General features: G+C 42.4%; 2 protein-coding genes across 2 annotated transcripts; both read left to right on the top strand.

Moving 5' to 3' along the window:
- Positions 1 to 1,066: 1,066 nt before the first annotated feature.
- On the top strand, positions 1,067 to 5,522 carry LOC133020948 (high-affinity choline transporter 1-like). Its single transcript, XM_061087722.1, has 8 exons — positions 1,067 to 1,250; positions 1,521 to 1,637; positions 1,749 to 1,904; positions 2,064 to 2,212; positions 2,290 to 2,433; positions 2,544 to 2,697; positions 4,653 to 4,870; positions 4,946 to 5,522. Exons 1-8 carry the CDS (start codon positions 1,067 to 1,069, stop codon positions 5,504 to 5,506), a joined length of 1,683 nt encoding a protein of 560 aa, XP_060943705.1. The 3' UTR covers positions 5,507 to 5,522.
- A 1,499-nt stretch (positions 5,523 to 7,021) lies between these two features.
- Positions 7,022 to 17,829, top strand: LOC133020363 (high-affinity choline transporter 1-like). The gene is made up of 8 exons (XM_061086888.1): positions 7,022 to 7,205; positions 7,475 to 7,591; positions 7,703 to 7,858; positions 8,014 to 8,162; positions 8,240 to 8,383; positions 8,494 to 8,647; positions 16,976 to 17,193; positions 17,269 to 17,829. The coding sequence occupies exons 1-8, from the start codon at positions 7,022 to 7,024 to the stop codon at positions 17,827 to 17,829; spliced, it is 1,683 nt and encodes a 560-aa protein (XP_060942871.1).
- Positions 17,830 to 19,812: the final 1,983 nt, after the last annotated feature.

Genomic DNA, 19,812 nt, shown 5'->3' with positions numbered 1-19,812 from the left:
CACACAGAGGAGGCAGAGATAATAGACCACAGGTGAAACACATGAGGAAAAAATATGGTTACAGTTGTTTTCAAAGGCATAAACACTAAAATCAAAAGTATTACACAATTATCAAAATCTTACACTCAAAGAGCATAACATGGGCCCAGATCTGCACCACTATCAGCACAATGTCAGACTCACACTTTTTGCAAAACACTAAACACACTTGCATTAGACACATGAGTATGTCATGATGTCACTTCATTGCAATTCCAAAGCACTGACTGCACAGAGGAGCAGTGACACAACTTGGATTCAACAATTTTCATTCACAAATAAAAAAGTTAAGTTTTGTTGAGTTGCACTTACATGTAGCACTTTATAGTTTGGCTTTTTTGAGGCTAAGTAGTCACTTGGTTCTTGTTGTTCTGGGTTTGTTCCCTCGTGGTTGATTCACTTATTGTGAGTCGCTTTGGATGAAAGCGTCAGATCAATGAAATGTAATGAGGCTGTTTCGAGTGCAATATGAATGTCAGGGCTTCTGGATACTTGGATGACACCACAGGAGCTGTATGGAGGCATGTTGTGTTTTTATTCTGTTGGCTTTTTACATCTGGGAATCGAGGCCACGTTATCTTGTGTAATAGAAGTGAGAGTTATTCAGTTAAAATGTATTAAGAAACCTTTTAGGAATTTTTCTGATGGGAGGAGACAAAATAACACACACACACACACAAACACACAAACACACACACATACTGATGAGTTGCCATGACTGATGAACTTATAATCAAAGTTCGTCTGCCTCATGTTCAGACCTGTGGGACAAGTTGCCCTGTAGCCACGCCCATTCTTTACCAAAGAAGATATTCATTTTGGCAAAAGTCTCTTGAGGCCCATAATTAGTTTTACGAGCCGAGAGTGAGGAAGTAAATCGTAGCCACTGTAAGAGAAGCTACACTCGTCTACATGACTCTTTTTCAAAACCTGATTTTACGAAAGTGGGTCTGTTGTTTCCCAGTTCCTCTCAACAGTCACTCAGGTGAAAACACGCTGGTGTGTAAGACAGTCAACATTCTTCATCATGGCAGTGAACATCCCAGGAGTGATATTGATGGGGCTCTTCTACCTGTTGGTCCTTGGGACCGGCATCTGGGCTTCTTTCAAGTCCAAGAGGGAACAGAAGAAAAGTGGAGCCAACGAGATGGAGATGACGTTACTGGGAAACCGGAGCATCGACTGGGTGGTGGGGATCTTCACCATGACAGGTGAGGCCAGCTCAGCTGAAGACAACAGGATGGAAACTGTCTGTCGCAGCATGGAGGCAGAAAGATCTGGCAAATTATAAAAGCCTGACCTTTACAAGAAAACATCATGAATTGTTGTTTATTATGAATAATAAACCGCCAAATTAGATTTGACTAACAACAGTCTTGGTTGGGTGAAGTCCTACTGGTCCTATTGATCAATAACACTGAATAATGATCTCACATTTAGTCTTTGTCCAAATATCTGCTGTGTGTTGATCCATCCTGCAGCTACATGGGTTGGAGGAGGCTTAATTGTGGGCACAGCTGAGATGGTGTACACTCCGTCAATGGGACTAACCTGGGCAGCCACCATGTTAACTGCATACAGCTTATCTTTTATTCTGTGTAAGTTGAAGTTGGCAATTTTACTTCATCAATTCACCTTAAGTTGAATCCATATGTTTGTGATTTCTTGGTATTATCATGAGTTTCTGTTTTTCCCCTCATTAAATCAAGGTGGCCTGGTGTTTGCTAAACCACTGAGAGAAATGAAGTGTGTCACAATGATGGACCCTTTCCACATCAAGTATGGACAAGTTCTGACAGCTGGACTGAGCCTGGTCTCAATTTCTATTGATGTGATGTGTCAAGCATTAATACTGATTTGTTTAGGTAAGTAAGAATATACAGAAGCACTTTAACCTCTCCTCATATATATGTGTGTGTGTTTAAATGTCAGTTTAAAATAAATGTATGTGAAGGAATATGAGTCAGTGATACTTGTACAGTCTGTATATAAGTAGAACTCCACTGATCCAAGGTGTTTAACAGGAGGCACCATGAGTGTGGTCCTGGATTTGCCCTACACTCTGTGTATCTGGATCTCAGCTGCAGTTGCCATCATCTACACTCTGCTGGGAGGTCTCTACTCTGTGGCCTACACTGATATTATTCAGCTTGTTCTTATATTCATTAGCTTGGTGAGTTGCTGTTCTTTAAGGTTTCATAAAGTGCTGGAGTCCTTGTCCATTACTCACATTTGTATTTGTCTCTGCAGTGGCTGTGTGTTCCCTTTGTCTTGATGAACCCTAACTGCTTGGACATCAGCAAGACACTGATGAACAACACCTTACACGCTCCCTGGATTGGTGCACCAGGACTGGAGAAGACCTGGATCATGATGGATGAATTCTTGATGTTTGTAAGATGGAGCAAAACTGTGGCTGATGTCAAATGTACTTCACTAGTGTTGAGAGAAATCCTCAAGATAAAGACACTTGACTCATATTTTAATTCTGTTTAATTTTCAAGACACTGGGAAGTCTGGGATATCAGTGTTTACACCAGAGGACGTTGGCAGCTTCTTCATTAGCCACAGCTAAGCTCTCCTGCTTAGTCGCTGCTTTCCTCATACTTGTGCTTGGAATACCTCCAGTACTGCTTGGGGCAGCTGCTGCATCTACAGGTACTGACAACTTCTACACACTAATGTGTTGTGCAACAATGCTTAAAAAGTGACACCATAGAATGGTGTGCATTTAGGCTTTCAATAAATTTGGTTATCAAAATAAAAAATAAAACATTAATATTTAAAATATTAATATTAAATCATAACTTTAGTTGTTTAAAGTTACCTCGGGGCACCACCCTTCACAGAAAAGTAAAGATAGCGAATTTATTGATTTAGATCAGTCTCATTTAGATCGAGTTCAATTAGAAATCTCAATATTTACTATTAAAGATTATATAATGAACAGTGAAGGTTATGGAGTTCTTGACAGTGTAGAGGTTGGCAAATTTCACTTATGCGTGTGTCTGTGTAGATGCTTAATAAGACAAAAGGGGTAGACTGAAATGCAAAGAATATTACAAACTAACCTTACTTTCAAATAACTTATAACCCAAAATATCACACACACATATCAAACTCATAGACATCACACTGAATTGAATTAACAGTCTTGCTTAGCCTATTATAATTATTAAGCCCAGTATGTTACCAGTCCTTAGAAAGGGACAGAGTTGCTGTGCAGTTTGCAGTTCTGTGACGTCTCCTGGCTTTGTGTGGTCGTCAGGTTCTACATTCGCGGTTCTGTCGAGCTGTGAGGCTCCGTTGCTTGTTGAATCTAAACTGCAGGACATCGAGTCGCTGCTAGGAGTTTGGAAAAGCTTGAGATGCGTGGAGATTTTCTTGAAGAGATGAGTTGGAAGCTGCACCTCTGACCTCCTCTGGTTGGCTGGGAAGAGAAGATTTGAGCTGGAGCAGCCCGGCTTCTCCCTCGGCGATGGAGGAAGAGAGGCTGGCCGCCGGCTGTCCTTGGAGGGTTGATGGAAAGAGAGAGACTGTGTAGAGAGGGAGATCTTGGTCTTATATAGGCCCTGCGACCTCACAGGTCATGGGTCCAGACTGCCCAATAGGAGTTGACCATTGTGGCCAGGTTAGAGAAAGTAGCTTGTTGCATGCAAAGAAAGACTGTGAAGAGCATAACTAACATTATCTTTCAAATAACTTATAACCAAAATATCACAGCAACAAAAATCAAACTTATAAACATCACACGGAATCAAATGAACAGTCTGTGCTCAGCCTAGTATAATTATCAAGCCCAGTTGTGTTACCCGTCCATGAGAAGGGAAAAAGGTTGATGTGCTGTTGGAAGTCCAGTGAAGTCGTCTTGCTGGTTTGTGGCTCCTGTTGTTGTGGTTCTGCTGTGCGATGCAACTCTTGAGCTGGTTCTTAGGCTGGACCTCGCGTCGCTGCCTTTTGGAAGGTTTTAGCAGTCTGCTCCAGTCAGACCTGCTTGAAGGTTGGTAGAGCTTGGATTAGGAGGAAGATTCCCTCGCTCGGTGAGTGGAGAGCTGCACCTCCTCCATTGAAGTTGAGCAGAAAGAGAGGTGACCTCCTCTCGAAGAGTTGAGTCGAAAGGATGAGTTGAAGAGAGCAAGTGAGCTGGACAGCCACACTTCTCCTCTCAGAGGGTTGAGTAGATAGAGGAAGAAGGAAGGGAGAACTGGGCTTATATTGGCCTGGTGACCTTATGGGTCATGGGGACCAGAGGGACCAATAGTGGTTGAAACTTCTGTCTCCGGTCAGACTTCACACCTCTGTGTGACGTTGAGGAACCCTGGGAGACTGAGTTCTGGAAGCTCTTGTTTGTCTCCAGAACAAAGAACATGTGCTCAAGGCTTTGACTACACATGTGGGCTGAACTGTAGTTCACAAATACCCGGTACCAACACCCCATGTGATCCCTGTAAGCAGACTACTTGATCACTATAACCACGTTATTTAACCAGCCTTTGAGGAGGAGCGATTCTGTTGTCGATTTGGACGATTGATTACTTTATCCTTGATCACTTTATACCGTGTCCACTGTAGTGTTTTATTTTTGTGTGAATTTTCTTTGGTCTGCTCCTCAGATTGGAACCTGACGTCTTATGGTTCTCCATTTCCATATGAACGTGGGGAAGCAGCTCAAGTCTTGCCCATCACATTACAGCACCTCACCCCGTCCTTCATCTCCATAATCGGAACAGGATGTGTTGCTGCTGCTGTGATGTCATCTGCTGATTCTGGTTTGATTTCTGCTGCTTCTGTCTTCACCTCCAACATATACAAGAACATCCTGAGGCCACAGGTGAGAACATTGAATTATAAGATAACAGTTAGTTTCTCAAACCTCTTCACCTCCTCCTCTCTACTTCTCCTCCAGGCATCAGACAGAGAGATTCAGTGGGTGATCCGAGTTGCTGTGATGGTTGTGGGTTTGGTTGGTACATCACTAACCAGCCAGGAAAACAGTGTCTTACTCTTCTGGATTCTAAGTGATGAAGTGGCCTACATCATAATCTTCCCTCAACTGGTCTGCGTCCTCTTCATCAATATCTCCAATGGTTACGGAGCTGTTATGGGCTGTGTGGTGGGATTGGTGCTCAGAGTTCTCAGTGGACTCCCCTCACTCGGGCTGCCAGTTGTCCTCCACTTCCCAGGATGTGTTCTTGAGGACGGAGTTTATGTCCAGCACGCTCCAGTTAAGACCATCTCCATGCTGTCTGCCATTGCTGCCATCGTGTTGTTCTCCTATCTGACGTCTGTGCTCTTCAACAAAGGCCTGTTACCTGAGAAGTGTGACGTGTTCAAGGTGAAAGTCCAGCAATCAGCACGAGAGCTGACACTGGTACATGGGGCCAAAGAAGACAATGAGAAAGAGACACTGGATAACAGGTGTCCTCAGACTGAGGCCTCAGAGCCAATGATTAGCTCAGAGTGTTAGAGTCCCTGAATATCTGTTGTTTGAATCCTAACACAGACCAGGACGTTCTATCACATCCTACTTCCCCATGGACACTTCTGCATCCAAACACAGCGGCATTAAGACAAGTGGACAGAGATGGCACCAGTTAACTGAGGAAGTTTGTCTACAGTTCAACAAGATTGACTTTATTTCATTAAAATAAGTTCTTATTGCAGCTTTGGTCCTTTATTGGGTCCTTTGTTTAAACTGGGAAAAAAAACAGCGAGATCTACTGAACTACAAAGATTGTGATCTCACCATGTTGTGTGTCTCTTATGATGTAAAGTGTGATGGTGAGATACAAAATCAGATATTGTAATGGTCGGAAATTACTCCTTCATATTGCTGGTATTTTTAATCTGTGATGTTACAGGGCACTTCAAATCTTTTGTATTTACACACTTTCATTTGAACCACTTCACCATAATCGTTTAATAAAGTTGATTAAATGATCACTGAATCATTGCAGCTGGTTCATTTAGAAAAGACGGGGCAAAAAAAACTTGACTATATTGGCTTCAAATTCTGAAACAAGCTCTTCCATTTGATTACATCTACATTATGTGTTGTCCTTTCTGACCCAGAATAAGACTCATATTAACAAGTAGGATAAGGGAGGGAAAAGCAAGAAGTCACAAGCTCATTAAATGACCACCTGTAGTCTCAAGTTGTACTTAGAAAGTTGCTGAGCTGGATCCAAATACAGACAAACAAGATATACAGCAAGTAGTGGATATATATGTATATATAAATACTATATATACATAAAAACTGGCTCAAACGTAGAAGGATGGCAAAAGAACTCAGGTTATAAAAACCGAAAGTATAGACAACAGGAAACACAGGAGCAGGACGACTGAATAAACCCAAACGTAAAAGTCAACATGACAAAGAGAAACACAAAGACTCTACACACAGAGGAGGCAGAGATAATAGACCACAGGTGAAACACATGAGGAAAAGATAAAACCACGATGGGAAACAGGACAAAGACAGAAAGTCAAGTGATATAGATGCACAAAGAACAAAGGTTCAAAATAAAACAGGTAACGAAGAATTCAAAGTACGACACAATAATTTGGATGACACGACAGGAGCTGTATGGAAGCATGTTGTGTTTTTATTCTGTTGGCTTTTTACATCTCGGCATCGAGGCCACATTATCTTGTGTAATAGAAGTGAGAGTTATTTAGCAAAAATGTATCAAGAAACCTTTTAGGAATTTTACTGATGGGAGGACACAAACTAACACACACACACACACACACACTTTGATGAGTTGCCATGACAGATACACGTTTAATCAAAGGTCGTCATCCTCATGTTCAGACCTGTGGGACAGGTCCCCCTGTAGCCACGCCCATTCGTTACAAAAGAAGATATACATTTTTCAAAACCTGTTTTTCCAAAAGTGGGTCTGTTGTTTCCCAGTTCCTCTCAACAGTCACTCAGGTTAAAACACGCTGGTGTGAAAGACAGTCAACATTCTTCATCATGGCAGTGAACATCCCAGGAGTGATATTGATGGGGCTCTTCTACCTGTTGGTCCTTGGGACCGGCATCTGGGCTTCTTTCAAGTCCAAGAGGGAACAGAAGAAAAGTGGAGCCAACGAGATGGAGATGACGTTACTGGGAAACCGGAGCATCAACTGGGTGGTGGGGATCTTCACCACGACAGGTGAGGCCAGCTCAGCTGAAGACAACAGGATGGAAACTGTCGGTCGCGGCAGGGAGGCAGAAAGATCTGGCAAATTATAAAAGCACGACTTTTACAAGAAAACATCATGAATCGTTGTTTATTATGAATAATAATCAGCCAAATCAGATTAGACAACAACAGTCTTGGTTGGGTGAAGTCCTACTGGTACTATTGATCAATAATACTGAATTATGATCTCACATTTAGTCTTTGTCCAAATATCTGCTGTGTGTTGATCCATCCTGCAGCTACATGGGTTGGAGGAGGCTTCATTGTGGGCACAGCTGAGATGGTGTACACTCCGTCAATGGGACTAACCTGGGCAGCCACCATGTTAACTGCATACAGCTTATCTTTAATTCTATGTAAGTTGAAGTTGGCAATTTTACTTCATCAATTCACCTTAAGTTGAACCATTATTATTGTGATTTCTTGATTTTATCATGAGTTTCTGTTTTTCCCCTCATTAAATCAAGGTGGCCTGGTGTTTGCTAAACCACTGAGAGAAATGAAGTGTGTCACAATGATGGACCCTTTCCACATCAAGTATGGACAAGTTCTGACAGCTGGACTGAGCCTGGCCTCAATTTCTATTGATGTGATGTGTGTGACTGTAACAATGATTAGTTTAGGTAAGTAAGAATATACAGAAGCACTTTAACCTCTCCTCATATATGTGTGTGTGTTTAATTGTCATATTAAAATAAATGTATGTGAAGGAATATGAGTCAGTGATACTTGTACAGTGTATATAAGTAGAACTCCACTGATCCAAGGTGTTTAACAGGAGGCACCATGAGTGTGGTCCTGGATTTGCCCTACACTCTGTGTATCTGGATCTCTGCTGCAGTTGTCATCATCTACACTCTGCTGGGAGGTCTCTACTCTGTGGCCTACACTGATATTATTCAGCTTGTTCTTATATTCATTAGCTTGGTGAGTTGCTGTTCTTTAAGGTTTTATAAAGTGTTGGAGTCCTTGTCCATTACTCACATTTGTATTTGTCTCTGCAGTGGCTTTGTGTTCCCTTTGTCTTGATGAACCCTAACTGCTTGGACATCAGCAAGACACTGATGAACAACACCTTACACGATCCCTGGATTGGTGCACCAGGACTGGAGAAGACCGGGATCATGATGGATGAATTCTTGATGTTTGTAAGATGGAGCAAAACTCTGGCTGATGTCAAATGTACTTCACTAGTGTTGAGAGAAATCCTCAAGATAAAGACACATGACTCATATTTTAATTCTGTTTAATTTTCGAGGTACTGGGAAGTCTGGGATATCAGTTTTTACACCAGAGGACGTTGGCAGCTTCTTCATTAGCCACAGCTAAGCTCTCCTGCTTAGTCGCTGCTTTCCTCATACTTGTGCTTGGAACACCTCCAATACTGCTTGGGGCAGCTGCTGCATCTACAGGTACTGACAACTTCTACATAGTTATTTAAACTGTGAAATCTAACATCCGCTTATCTGTTGTATTTAATTCTACCGAAAGAACAAAACATGTTAAATCAATGTTTAAATCACAGGAAACCAAGGAGAAGCATCTTAGTGAGCAGGTACAGAGCAAGGTGACTGTGGCAGTCGACCTTTCCACGGGATTCTCCCACACACAGCCAGAGACAGACTTGTTTCTTTTAACCATTTCTATTAATCACAGACACACGTGAGAAATAAACCTAAACAAACCTCAACTTAAGCAACTATTTTTCCAGCTCAATCCTCTGCTCAGTGTCCAGGCGTCTCTCTAGTGTCTGAGTTCTTGAGTTCCTTCCCTGAGGCAGCGCAGATTCTCCCTTTTAAGCACGAGGACCAATCAGCTAGCAGCTCTCACCTGCACTGACTAATCCTCTGTGCTGCAGTTGAGGCTCTCTCAGCCCCAGCCCACTTTGTAGTTTACAATACTCACCTAAATAGTCCACTCACTGTTCTCTCAGCAACTCCCGACGTCTGGAGAATCACTTTTAATTGAGGCAGAGGACAAAATATTGTCTAAGAAGACAACTGTAAAATACTCAAGAGCAAGGCGCTCACGACAATGCATCAGCCACAATGTTCTCAGAGCCCTTGATGTGATGAATATCCAAACAGTAGGACTGGAGAAAAAAGGAACCAACGCATCAATCTGTGATTAGGGCAAGACGAAGAATGAAGAAAAGTAATGGGATTGTGGTCAGTGTATATCAAAATGGGAACGCTAGAATCAAGATAAACTTCAAAGTGATGTAACGCCCAGATCAGACCAAGATCAATAACAGAATAATTGAGATGGTATGAACTGAACTTTCTGGAGAAAATACTCACAGGCAGGAAACTGACCATATATATAATTGGCTCTGGCTTTCAACAGATCTGTTAAAGGAGCAACAACAGAAGAGAAATTCCTGCAAAAATGTTGGTAGTATCCCACCAAGCCCAAAAATCAATGAGCTCCTTCTTGGTGGTGGGCACTGGATAGTTTCTAATTGCAATTACCTGTGCCTGAATAGCCCTACCACTTTGCCAAGTTGACAATTGGTCAAAATCCTCTGAGTGCAGGTCTTCCAAATAGTGCAGAGTTTTCTGACTAGTAGTCTGAACCTCCTGAAGGAGAAAAGCATTTTGCGCTCGTAGGGCATTTACCTCCTGTTCCATGGCTGCTTTGCTCTGACAGGCAAGGTTGAAATGCCTGTGGAAATTTAGAATCATACATCTCAACAATGGACCCTTTGATGCTGTTTGTGCATCACACCTGTCATTAAGAAGTGAATCTATTTATTTATTGCACTCATTGAAGTTCAACTTGCTGATGAATTCAGGATAGCCAGGGGTCAGGCTCTGTTCTAAGGAAGAAACAAATTGTTCTACACAGGGGTTCTCCATTGTTGAATCTGAAATTTAAGGATTAGATTTAAGTTTATAAATCAAAAGACGTGTGGTTGGCTTTTGTGTTGCGATGGCAGACACCTTGTAGTGTGGATTCTATCGTACACTAGCCTAACCGAAACTATGGTGGTTAAAACAGTTCACCAAACTTTTAATAACACTAACTGATATGCAGGGCAGTAACAGTTAGGGATTCTATAAATTCACAGGGCTGGATCACACTGTGGCTCTTTCTCAGGTTCTCTTATTCAACTTGGGCTGATATTAGGGGTGGGAATTGGCAAAAATGTGACGATTCAATAGTATTGCGATATTTGGGCCACGATTCAATAGTATTGCGATTCTGCGATATATTGCGATGCTGCAAGTATTGCGATTCGATTCTCTGATTTATTGCGATTCATGTCCCCAATATTATTCAAAGGGATTACAAAAAATGAGGAAAATAAGATTGCTCAACTCACTTCTAATGTCACATTTAATTCTGTGAACAACATTGTCTTCTACACATCAACTGAAGTGCAAAAACTAAGAAAGGGTCGTGCAAAAACTTTGTCCTTGAACATTCACGACACAGGACCTTTGTAATTATTTTCTGAATAGGAGACCTTTCTCATGTACACTGAGCTCATTCGTATAAATAAGAGGAACCTAGAGCTTCAATCAAATTGAGACCTGCAAGGTCATGACCCAAAATGTTAAATTCATTTGGGAATATTGGCATTTTTGTTCAGAAAAAGGAGTTGGTCAACATGCTCATATGTTAAAGTTCCTCTGGGCCGTTACTATATCTCCTGCAGTGGAGAACATCCTTTCGCATACACACTAGGTATCTTTTAAACTCTGAAACTCTCCTCGTCAATAGTTTGTGCTACAGTATCGATATAATCGCGGGCGCAAAATATCGCGATACTGAACAGAATCAATTTTTTCCCCCACCACTAGCTGATATGCTAGGCCAGAGGTCTTCGACAGGGGGTCCGCGACCCCTAGGGGGTCCACGGAGGTACTGCAGAGGGGTCGCGAAATGTTTGGTTGATTAGACAATTTTTGAAATTTGTTATAATTTTTTTTTTTTTTCACGAATTTAAATGTCTTTCAATACACATTGACATGCATCCAACATATTGTGAGGCTGATTTGACCCTCTACTTGACAACCTCCATCCATCCAAGATAAGATAAGTTGTGTGCTGCCCATCAGGGTCCAACATCTCACTAATGTGGGAGTATGTGCGCCATCCACAGATAGCTTGAGGATTCACTGTCTAAAAACATGAATCTGTGAATTACTTTAATAGCTCAGTGTTGTATGCAAGATGTACAGTGGGTACGGAAAGTATTCAGACCCCTTTAAATATTTCACTCTTTGTTTCATTGCAGCAATTTGAAAAAATCAAAAAAGTTCATTTTATTTCTCATTAATGTACACTCAGCACCCCATCTTGATAGAAAAGAACAGAAATGTAGAAATGTTTGCAAAATTATTAAAAAAGAAAAACTGAAATATCAAGGTTCCAAGAGCACAGTGGCCTCCATAATCCTTAAATGGAAGATGTTTGGGACGACCAGAACTCTTCCTAGACCTGGCCGTCCAGCCAAACTGAGCAATCGTGGAGAAGAGCCTTGATGAGAGAGGTAAAGAAGAACCCAAAGATCACTGTGGCTGAGCTCCAGAGATGCAGTAGGGAGATGGGAGAAAGTTCCATGAAGTCAACTATCACTGCAGCCCTCCACCAGTCGGGGCTTTATGGCAGAGTGGCCCGACGGAAGCCTCTCCTCAGTGCAAGACATATGAAAGCCCGCATAACGTTTCTACATTTCTGTTTTTTTCTGTCAAGATGGGGTGCTGAGTGTACATTGATGAGAAATAAAATGAACTCTTTTGATTTTAGCAAATGGCTGCAATGAAACAGAGTGACACATTTAAAGGGTTCTGAATACTTTCCATACCCACTGTATGTTTATAAATGGCAGTGGCATGGCCACCCTGTACCTTGCACATGTTTAAATTAAAAACATGAATATATGAACCCGTGTAATATTTGAATAGCTTAGTATTGAATGCACAATATCAGGGTAGTTATGTTTACACATGGCACTAGGCCAGTTTAATATAAAACACCATTTTATACAATATATATAGTAGGGGGTCCCTGCTCCATCTCTCCACCTGTTTGGGGGTCCTTGGCCTGAAAAACGTTGAAGACCCCTGTGCTAGGCAGTAGCAGCTAGGTACAAGCTCTGTTACAAAGGGCCAGGGGCGCGCTATGTCTTAATTCAAAAGCATTAAACAGTTACAGGAATTTTCGCAGCTTGACCAGTTAACATGGAATATGTGATATCCAAATGTTAAAAGAAATTATTAAAATTTCAACAAAGAACGTTCAACTTGAATTATTAGCAACGATAGCAATCTTTAAGTGTAACACCATGGGGACTTAAAATGGTAGTTATTAATAATAAATTATTAGTCAACATTTAATTTCTGAGTAAATTAAATTTTGACCACAATGCAGTTGTTTGTAAATACGGTTGAATGTCTGCTCCGGTGGCAGACTAGTGGAATTGAATTCAAACCTTTAGCTTGACTGCAAATTCCAAATTCAGTTATTTCTGGCGTTGGCCTAAAGTGAAAAACACATTAATATTGCATAGTCATGAAGTTTTGCAAACTGTACTCACCCTCACACGGGGCACCATATGTTGTGCAATAATAGTTAGGAGGGATACCATAAGCTGGTGTGCCTTTAGGCGTTGGTTGTCAAAATAAAATATAAAACATTAATATTTAGAATATTAATATAAAATCATAACTTTAGTTGATTTAAAGTTCTCTCGGGGCACCTCAAAGAAGGGAAAAGATAGCCAATTTATTGATTAAGATCAGTCTCATTTAGATGTAGTTCAATTAGAAATCTCAATATTTACTAATAAAGATTATATAATGAACAGTTAAGGTTTATAGAGTTCTTGACAGTGTAGAGGTTGGCAAAATTCACTTATGCAACATTAATGAAAAAAACTTTGTGAAAGAAAAACATTTATTATGAATATAATAAAGTATAAAACACAAATTACTAACAAAAGGTACAAACTAACAAAGATCTGTATGTGAGTGTGTGTGTGTGTGTGTGTGTGAATGAGGGGCTCTCAAAATGGTGGTTGACCAAAAGAGTAACACCTTCCTGTGGGCTTTAAGATGGACCCTAAGATAGCAGGCCCCCCCCCCTTTCTTCTGGAGTGGGGGAGTGGGTAAGAGATAATGGAAGAGTATTTGTAGAGCGTAACATAGATTAACTTTGATTTAAAGGGGACATATTATGCCCATTTCACCACAGTTGATATGGTTCCTTGGGGTCTTAATGAAATGTCTGTAACATTTTTTGGTCAAAATACCACAAGGATCATTTAAAACAGCAGCCTTTTTACCCTGTCTAAAACAGCCCTCCTCAGATTGTCCTGTTTTGAGTGCTCCGCCCCCCCCCCCTCTCACAGCCCCGCCCCCCCTGTCACACCATACACACTCCACCAGATCTCCGCCTCCGGGGGGGGGGGGGGGGGCTATGCCATGCAGACAGACTGTGAGGTCACAATCTGGTGTTTTCCCATTCGACTCACTCTAGCTCATAGTTTCTGACAGAGGAACCACAACAAATAGAAGCACTACAAAAGTGGAATTTTCATAATATGTCCCCTTTAACTTGTAGCCACAATAACACAACACTTATCAAACTTATAATTACCACACAGAATCGAATAAACAGTCTTGCTTAGTCTAGTATAATCATTAAGCCTTGTATGTTACCAGTCCTTGGAAAGGGAGAAAGTTGCTGTGCAGTTCGCCGTTCGTCCTGGCTTTGTGTGAAGTCTCCGGTTGGTCGTAAGGTTTCTGCTCCCGCGGTTCTGTTGAGCTGTGGGGCTCCGTTGCTTGTTTGAAGTCCTTACCTGCAGGACACCGAGTCGCTGCTAGGAGTTGGTAGAGCTCAAAGGGCGAGGAGGTTTCCTTGAGAAGGTGACCTGAAAGCTAGACCTCTGACCTGCGGTTGTTTGGAAGAGAAGATTTAAGCTGGAGAAGCTCGGCCCTCTCCTATGCGGTGCAGGAGAGAAGGGTGGCCGCCTGTCTCGTCGGTGGGGCGGTGGAAAGAGAGAGAATTGAGGGAGACGTTTCCTTATATTGGGTAGGTGACCCCACAGGTCATGGGCCAGAGTGACCAATTGGAGTTGACCATGGTGGCATTTTTCACACCTCTGGGCATCCTGGGAGAACATTGAGACCTGTTGCCCCCTGGGAGACTGAGTTCCTTGACTCTCTCAGCACAAAGAGAACATGTTGCGCCCTGGGAGGTTGAGTTCCTTGCCTCTCAAGACAAAGAGGCCATGCGGCCTCAAGCTTATGACTAGACATGAAGGCCGGAAATCGGCCTTTGGTTTCATAAAAACGTGTTTCCCAACAGTAGTCAGTACAGAACCATTTCTGGAAACCACACAATCTTCCTCCTGTACAGACATCTCAGCAGCAGGTGAGCGTCTTTCAATAGCGTCTGTCATTAACACAGGTTTCACAATCTGTTGCGGCAAAATCCCACAAAATGGTGACTCACAAGTATAATAAGGCTTTAACAGGTTCACATGAGAGAGCTGAGTTGATTTTTTACATTTTGGCGTAGAAATCAGGTAATTCTGCTCAGACACCTTGCGCAAAACTGAAAAAGGGCCGTGACTTGGCCTGAAACGGTGAACACACTAGAGGTAACAAAGACAGAACCTGGTCACCTGGACTGAAGATGCGAGTCTTGGCCTCATGGTCATAAATATTTTTCATTTTCCTCTGAGCTGAGCAGCAAATTTTCCCTAGCTTTTTCCCCAGCAACTAGAATCTATGCTGGACACCATTCATATAATCAAGCAGACTAGTGGTTCAGATTGAACAACTTCATCATGCAGTAACATTAATGGTCCGCGCACCGTGTGACCAAACACAAGCTGGCTCGGACTAAAACCTGTGCTCTGCTGAAGAACCCCTCTGGCAGCCAACAACAACCAGGGTAAAGCTTCCTCCCAATCCTGACTCAACTCTACACAATAGCTACGCAACAGAGATTTCAGTGTTTGATGAAACCTTTCCAAGGCGCCTTGACTCTGAGCGTGGTATGCTGAAGCTGAATATGTTTTACCCCCAGCTGTTTCAAAACCTGGGAAAGGAGAGTAGTTGTCAAATTTGTGCCCTGGTCACTCTGGATCACCGTAGAGATCCCAAAAACAGAAATAAATTGTGTCAAAGCTTTAACCACAGATTTAGAAGTAATGGAGCGTAACAGATATGCAGCCGGATATCTCGTGCTCTGACACATTACTGTAAGCAAGTAACTACTTCCCGACTTTGAGCCTGGTAAGGGACCAACACAATCGATTATTAAATGCTCAAATGGCTGAGAAATTGCAGGAATTGGGAAGAGAGGAGCCGCCTTAATGTTCTGGTTTGGTTTACCGGTCATTTGACTAGAGTGACAAGATTTGATATAGCGAGGGACATCCCTCTTCAGCGTCTGATAGCACTTTATCAAAAAGCTCTCGAAGTGAAGGATCAGCTCGCTGCTCAGTTACCAGTACGATGTGGGAAACTGATAACAAAGAGTCAGGCACGGACACAGAGCAGGTTCCAGTCCCCTCTGCCATGCTCTGTTCAATTTCAGGTTCTGCCTTCTCATGGCACATAGTTCTAGGAACTGCACAGGCCGAGAACACATCCGGGAAACACTGTGCACTCTCATCCGACTCTTTAGTGACAGGAGAGGATGTCACCACCGGAGCAAGCTCCAGTATCTCTCAGGATTTTCACTGGCACCTTTACACTACCGCCGACAAAAGACACTTGACCATCAGACACAAAAGCAGAAAAATCTGATTTCTCTAGTGTAAGCTCTACTGAAGGCTTCCCCTGTTCACGTGGAGCTCCAACACAGCAAGGAATAGCACAACTAGATTTAACACATGGTAAAAACTTAGACTTAGTGTTCTGACATGTCCGTGACCAGAACCACCTTTAGCCCCTGATTTAATAGGACATTCGGCTTTCCAACTTAAACATGTTTATCCCCGACATCCATCTTGAAATGATCAGCAATTTTAATTTATTGATCCTGCGAACAGCGGTCTAATAACTCCTCTGACGGAGACCTCAGAAACTCAACCACAGTAGCCATGACTGAAAAGCACAGGTAACTTGTGCATCTGCGGTCACACTCGTAAAGCCGTACAAGCAACACGTCACTGCAGCGCTGTCCCGCTGACTGCCCATCCAGAAACGGACTAAAGCTCCCCCCTAGTCTTCAGAGGCTAGTTGTGGTCGGTATTTATGCACTGAATCCCGGAAAACCCGGCAAAGCAACCAAACTGGCGTCTCCACCTGCAGCCTCGGATGTGCTCCAGAGACAACTGCTCCAACCACTTTCACACCACACTACCAAACCCCAACGAACTCGGAAGGGCGTTCGCCCTTTAGCCTAACCGGGACAGAACAGCAGCAATATACATCGTCCTCCAGGAAACACCCGGCACAGCAACACAGAGATTTACAGAAACAAGCCGACTCAGAATAGCGTCAGTTCACTTACAGGAACATCTCCCACACAACCAAACTACGCCTGGCCGAGGTGTGCACTGATTGACGCTGACATCACCTCCACCTAGGGACACCTAGTGTCCAGGTGAGGGGAGAAGGGAGCGTCACACTATAACCACGTTATTTAACCAGCCTTTGAATAGGAGCGATTCTGATGACGATTTGGACGGTTGATTACTTTATCCTTGATCACTTTATACCGTGTCCACTGTGATGTTTTATTTTTGTGTGAATTTTCTTTGGTTTGCTCCTCAGATTGGAACCTGACGTCTTATGGTTCTCCATTTCCATATGAACGTGGGGAAGCAGGTCAAGTCCTGCCCATCACATTACAGCACCTCACCCCGTCCTTCATCTCCGTAATCGGAACAGGATGTGTTGCTGCTGCTGTGATGTCATCTGCTGATTCTGTTATGATATCTGCTGCTTCTGTCTTCACCTCCAACATATACAAGAACATCCTGAGGCCGAAGGTGAGAACATTGAATTATAAGATAATAGTAAATATCTCAAACCTCTTCACCTCCTCCTCTCTACTTCTCCTCCAGGCATCAGACAGAGAGATTCAGTGGGTGATCCGAGTTGCTGTGATGGTCGTGGGTTTGGTTGGTACATCACTAACCAGCCAGGAAAACAGTGTCTTACTCTTCTGGATTCTTATTGCTGAAGTGGCCTACATCATAATCTTCCCTCAACTGGTCTGCGTCCTCTTCATCAATATCTCCAATGGTTACGGAGCTGTTATGGGCTGTGTGGTGGGATTGGTGCTCAGAGTTCTCAGTGGACTCCCCTCACTCGGGCTGCCAGTTGTCCTCCACTTCCCAGGATGTGTTCTTGAGGACGGAGTTTATGTCCAGCACGCTCCAGTTAAGACCATCTCCATGCTGTCTGCCATTGCTGCCATTGTGTTGTTCTCCTATCTGACGTCTGTGCTCTTCAACAAAGGCGTGTTACCTGAGAAGTGTGACGTGTTCAAGGTGAAAGTCCAGCAATCAGCACGAGAGCTGACACTGGTACATGGGGCCAAAGAAGACAATCAGAAAGAGACACTGGATAACAGGTGTCCTCAGACTGAGGCCTCAGAGCCAATGATTAGCTCAGAGTGTTAGAGTCCCTGAATATCTGTTGTTTGAATCCTAACACAGACCAGGACGTTCTATCACATCCTACTTCCCCATGGACACTTCTGCATCCAAACACAGGGGCATTAAGACAAGTGGACAGAGATGGCGCCAGTTCACTGAGGACATTTGTCTACAGTTCAACTAGATTGACTTTCTTTCATTAAAATAAGTTCATATTGCAGCTTTGGTCCTTTCTTGGGTTCTTTGTTCAAACTGGAACAAATGACAGCGAGATCTACTGAACTACAAAGATTGTGATCTCACCATGTTGTGTGTCTCTTATGATGTAAAGTGTGATGGTGAGATACAAAATCAGATATTGTAATGGTCGAAAATTACTTCTTCATATTGCTGGCATTTTAATCTGTGATGCTTCAGGGCACTTCAAATCTTTTGTATTTACACACTTTCATTTCAACCACTTCACCATAATCTTTTAATAAAGTTGATTAAATGATCACTGAATCATTGCAGCTGGTTCATTTAGAAAAGACGGGACAACAAAACTTGACTAAACTGGCTTCAAATTCTGAAACAAGCTCTTCCATTTGATTACAGCTACATTATGTGTTGTCCTCTCTGACCCAGAATAAGACTCATATCAACAAGTAGCATAAGGGAGGGAAAAGCAAGAAGTCTCAAGCTCATTAAATGACCACCTGACTATAGTTGTACTTAGAAAGTTATTGAGCTGGATCCAAATACAGACAAACAAGATATACAGCAAGTAGTGGATATATATATGTTTATATAAATACTTGTTGTGCAATAATGGTTAGGAGTGATACCATAAGATGGTGTACCATTGAGCATTCAATAAAATTGGTTATCAAAATAAAATATAAAATATAAATATTTAAAATATTAATATGAAATCATAACTTTAGTTTGTTTAAAGTTCTCTAGGGGCACCACCCTTCACAGAAGGGAAGAAATAGCCAATTTATTGATTAAGATCAGTCTCATTTAGATCTAGTTCAATTAGAAATCTAAATATTTACTATTAAAGATTATATAATGACCAGTGAAGGTTTATAGATTTCTTGACAGTGTAGAGGTTGGCAAAATTCACTTATACAACATCAATGAAGGAACATTTTTAAAAGGAAACATTTATTATGAGCATAAGAAAGTATAAAAACACAAATTACTAACAAAATGTAGTAACTAACAAAGATGTGTATGTTAGTGTGTGTGTGTGTGTGTGTGTTCCTGTGGGGCTTTAAGATGGCCCCTTTCTTCAAAAGTGGTTTTACAACATTTAGCGGGGGTCTGAGCTAATGAGTTGAGGAGATATGCGTGCCTTCGTGGATTTTAAACAGAGACTGAAAGGGTCAGAGAGATCCTGTGACGGGCGTTAGTAACATTTAACTTTCATTTTACTTGTAACCACAATAACACAGCACATATCAAACTTATTAACACGACACAGAATCAAATAAACAGTCTTGCTTAGTCTGGTATAATAATTAAGCCCAGTATATTACCAGTCCTTCGAAAGGGAGAAAGTTGCTGTAGTTCAGTTAGCAGTTCGTCCTGCCGGTTGTGTGAAGTCTTCTGGTTCGTGCGGTTTCTGCTTGCGCGGTTCTGTTGAGCTGTGGCGCCCCGTTGCTTATTTGAAGTCCTTACCTGCAGGACACCGAGTCGCTGCTAGGAGTTTGTAGAGCTTGAAGGGCGAGGAGGTTTCCTTGAGAAGGTGAGCTGGAAGCTAGACCTCTGACCTCCGGTTGTTGGGAAGAGAAGATTTGAGCTGGAGCAGCCTGGACCCCCCTCCCTCGGAGATGCAGGAGAGACGGCCGGTCAACCTGCTGTCGCCCTCAGAGGGATTGGAGAAAGAGAGAGAATTTGGAGGAGGCCTGCTCTTAAATAGGCTCAGGTAATGGGGCCAGATTGACCAATTGGAGTTGACTGTTGTGGCTTTTAACACCTATGTGTGAAGATGTCCAGAACAGAAGGAACCTGTTGCCC

Source organism: Limanda limanda, chromosome 15, assembly GCF_963576545.1.
Source record: "Limanda limanda chromosome 15, fLimLim1.1, whole genome shotgun sequence".
In the NCBI taxonomy this organism is placed as follows: domain Eukaryota; kingdom Metazoa; phylum Chordata; class Actinopteri; order Pleuronectiformes; family Pleuronectidae; genus Limanda; species Limanda limanda.
The sequence above is the reverse complement of the archived record's forward strand: the minus strand, read 5'-3'. Positions and strand labels throughout refer to the sequence as shown.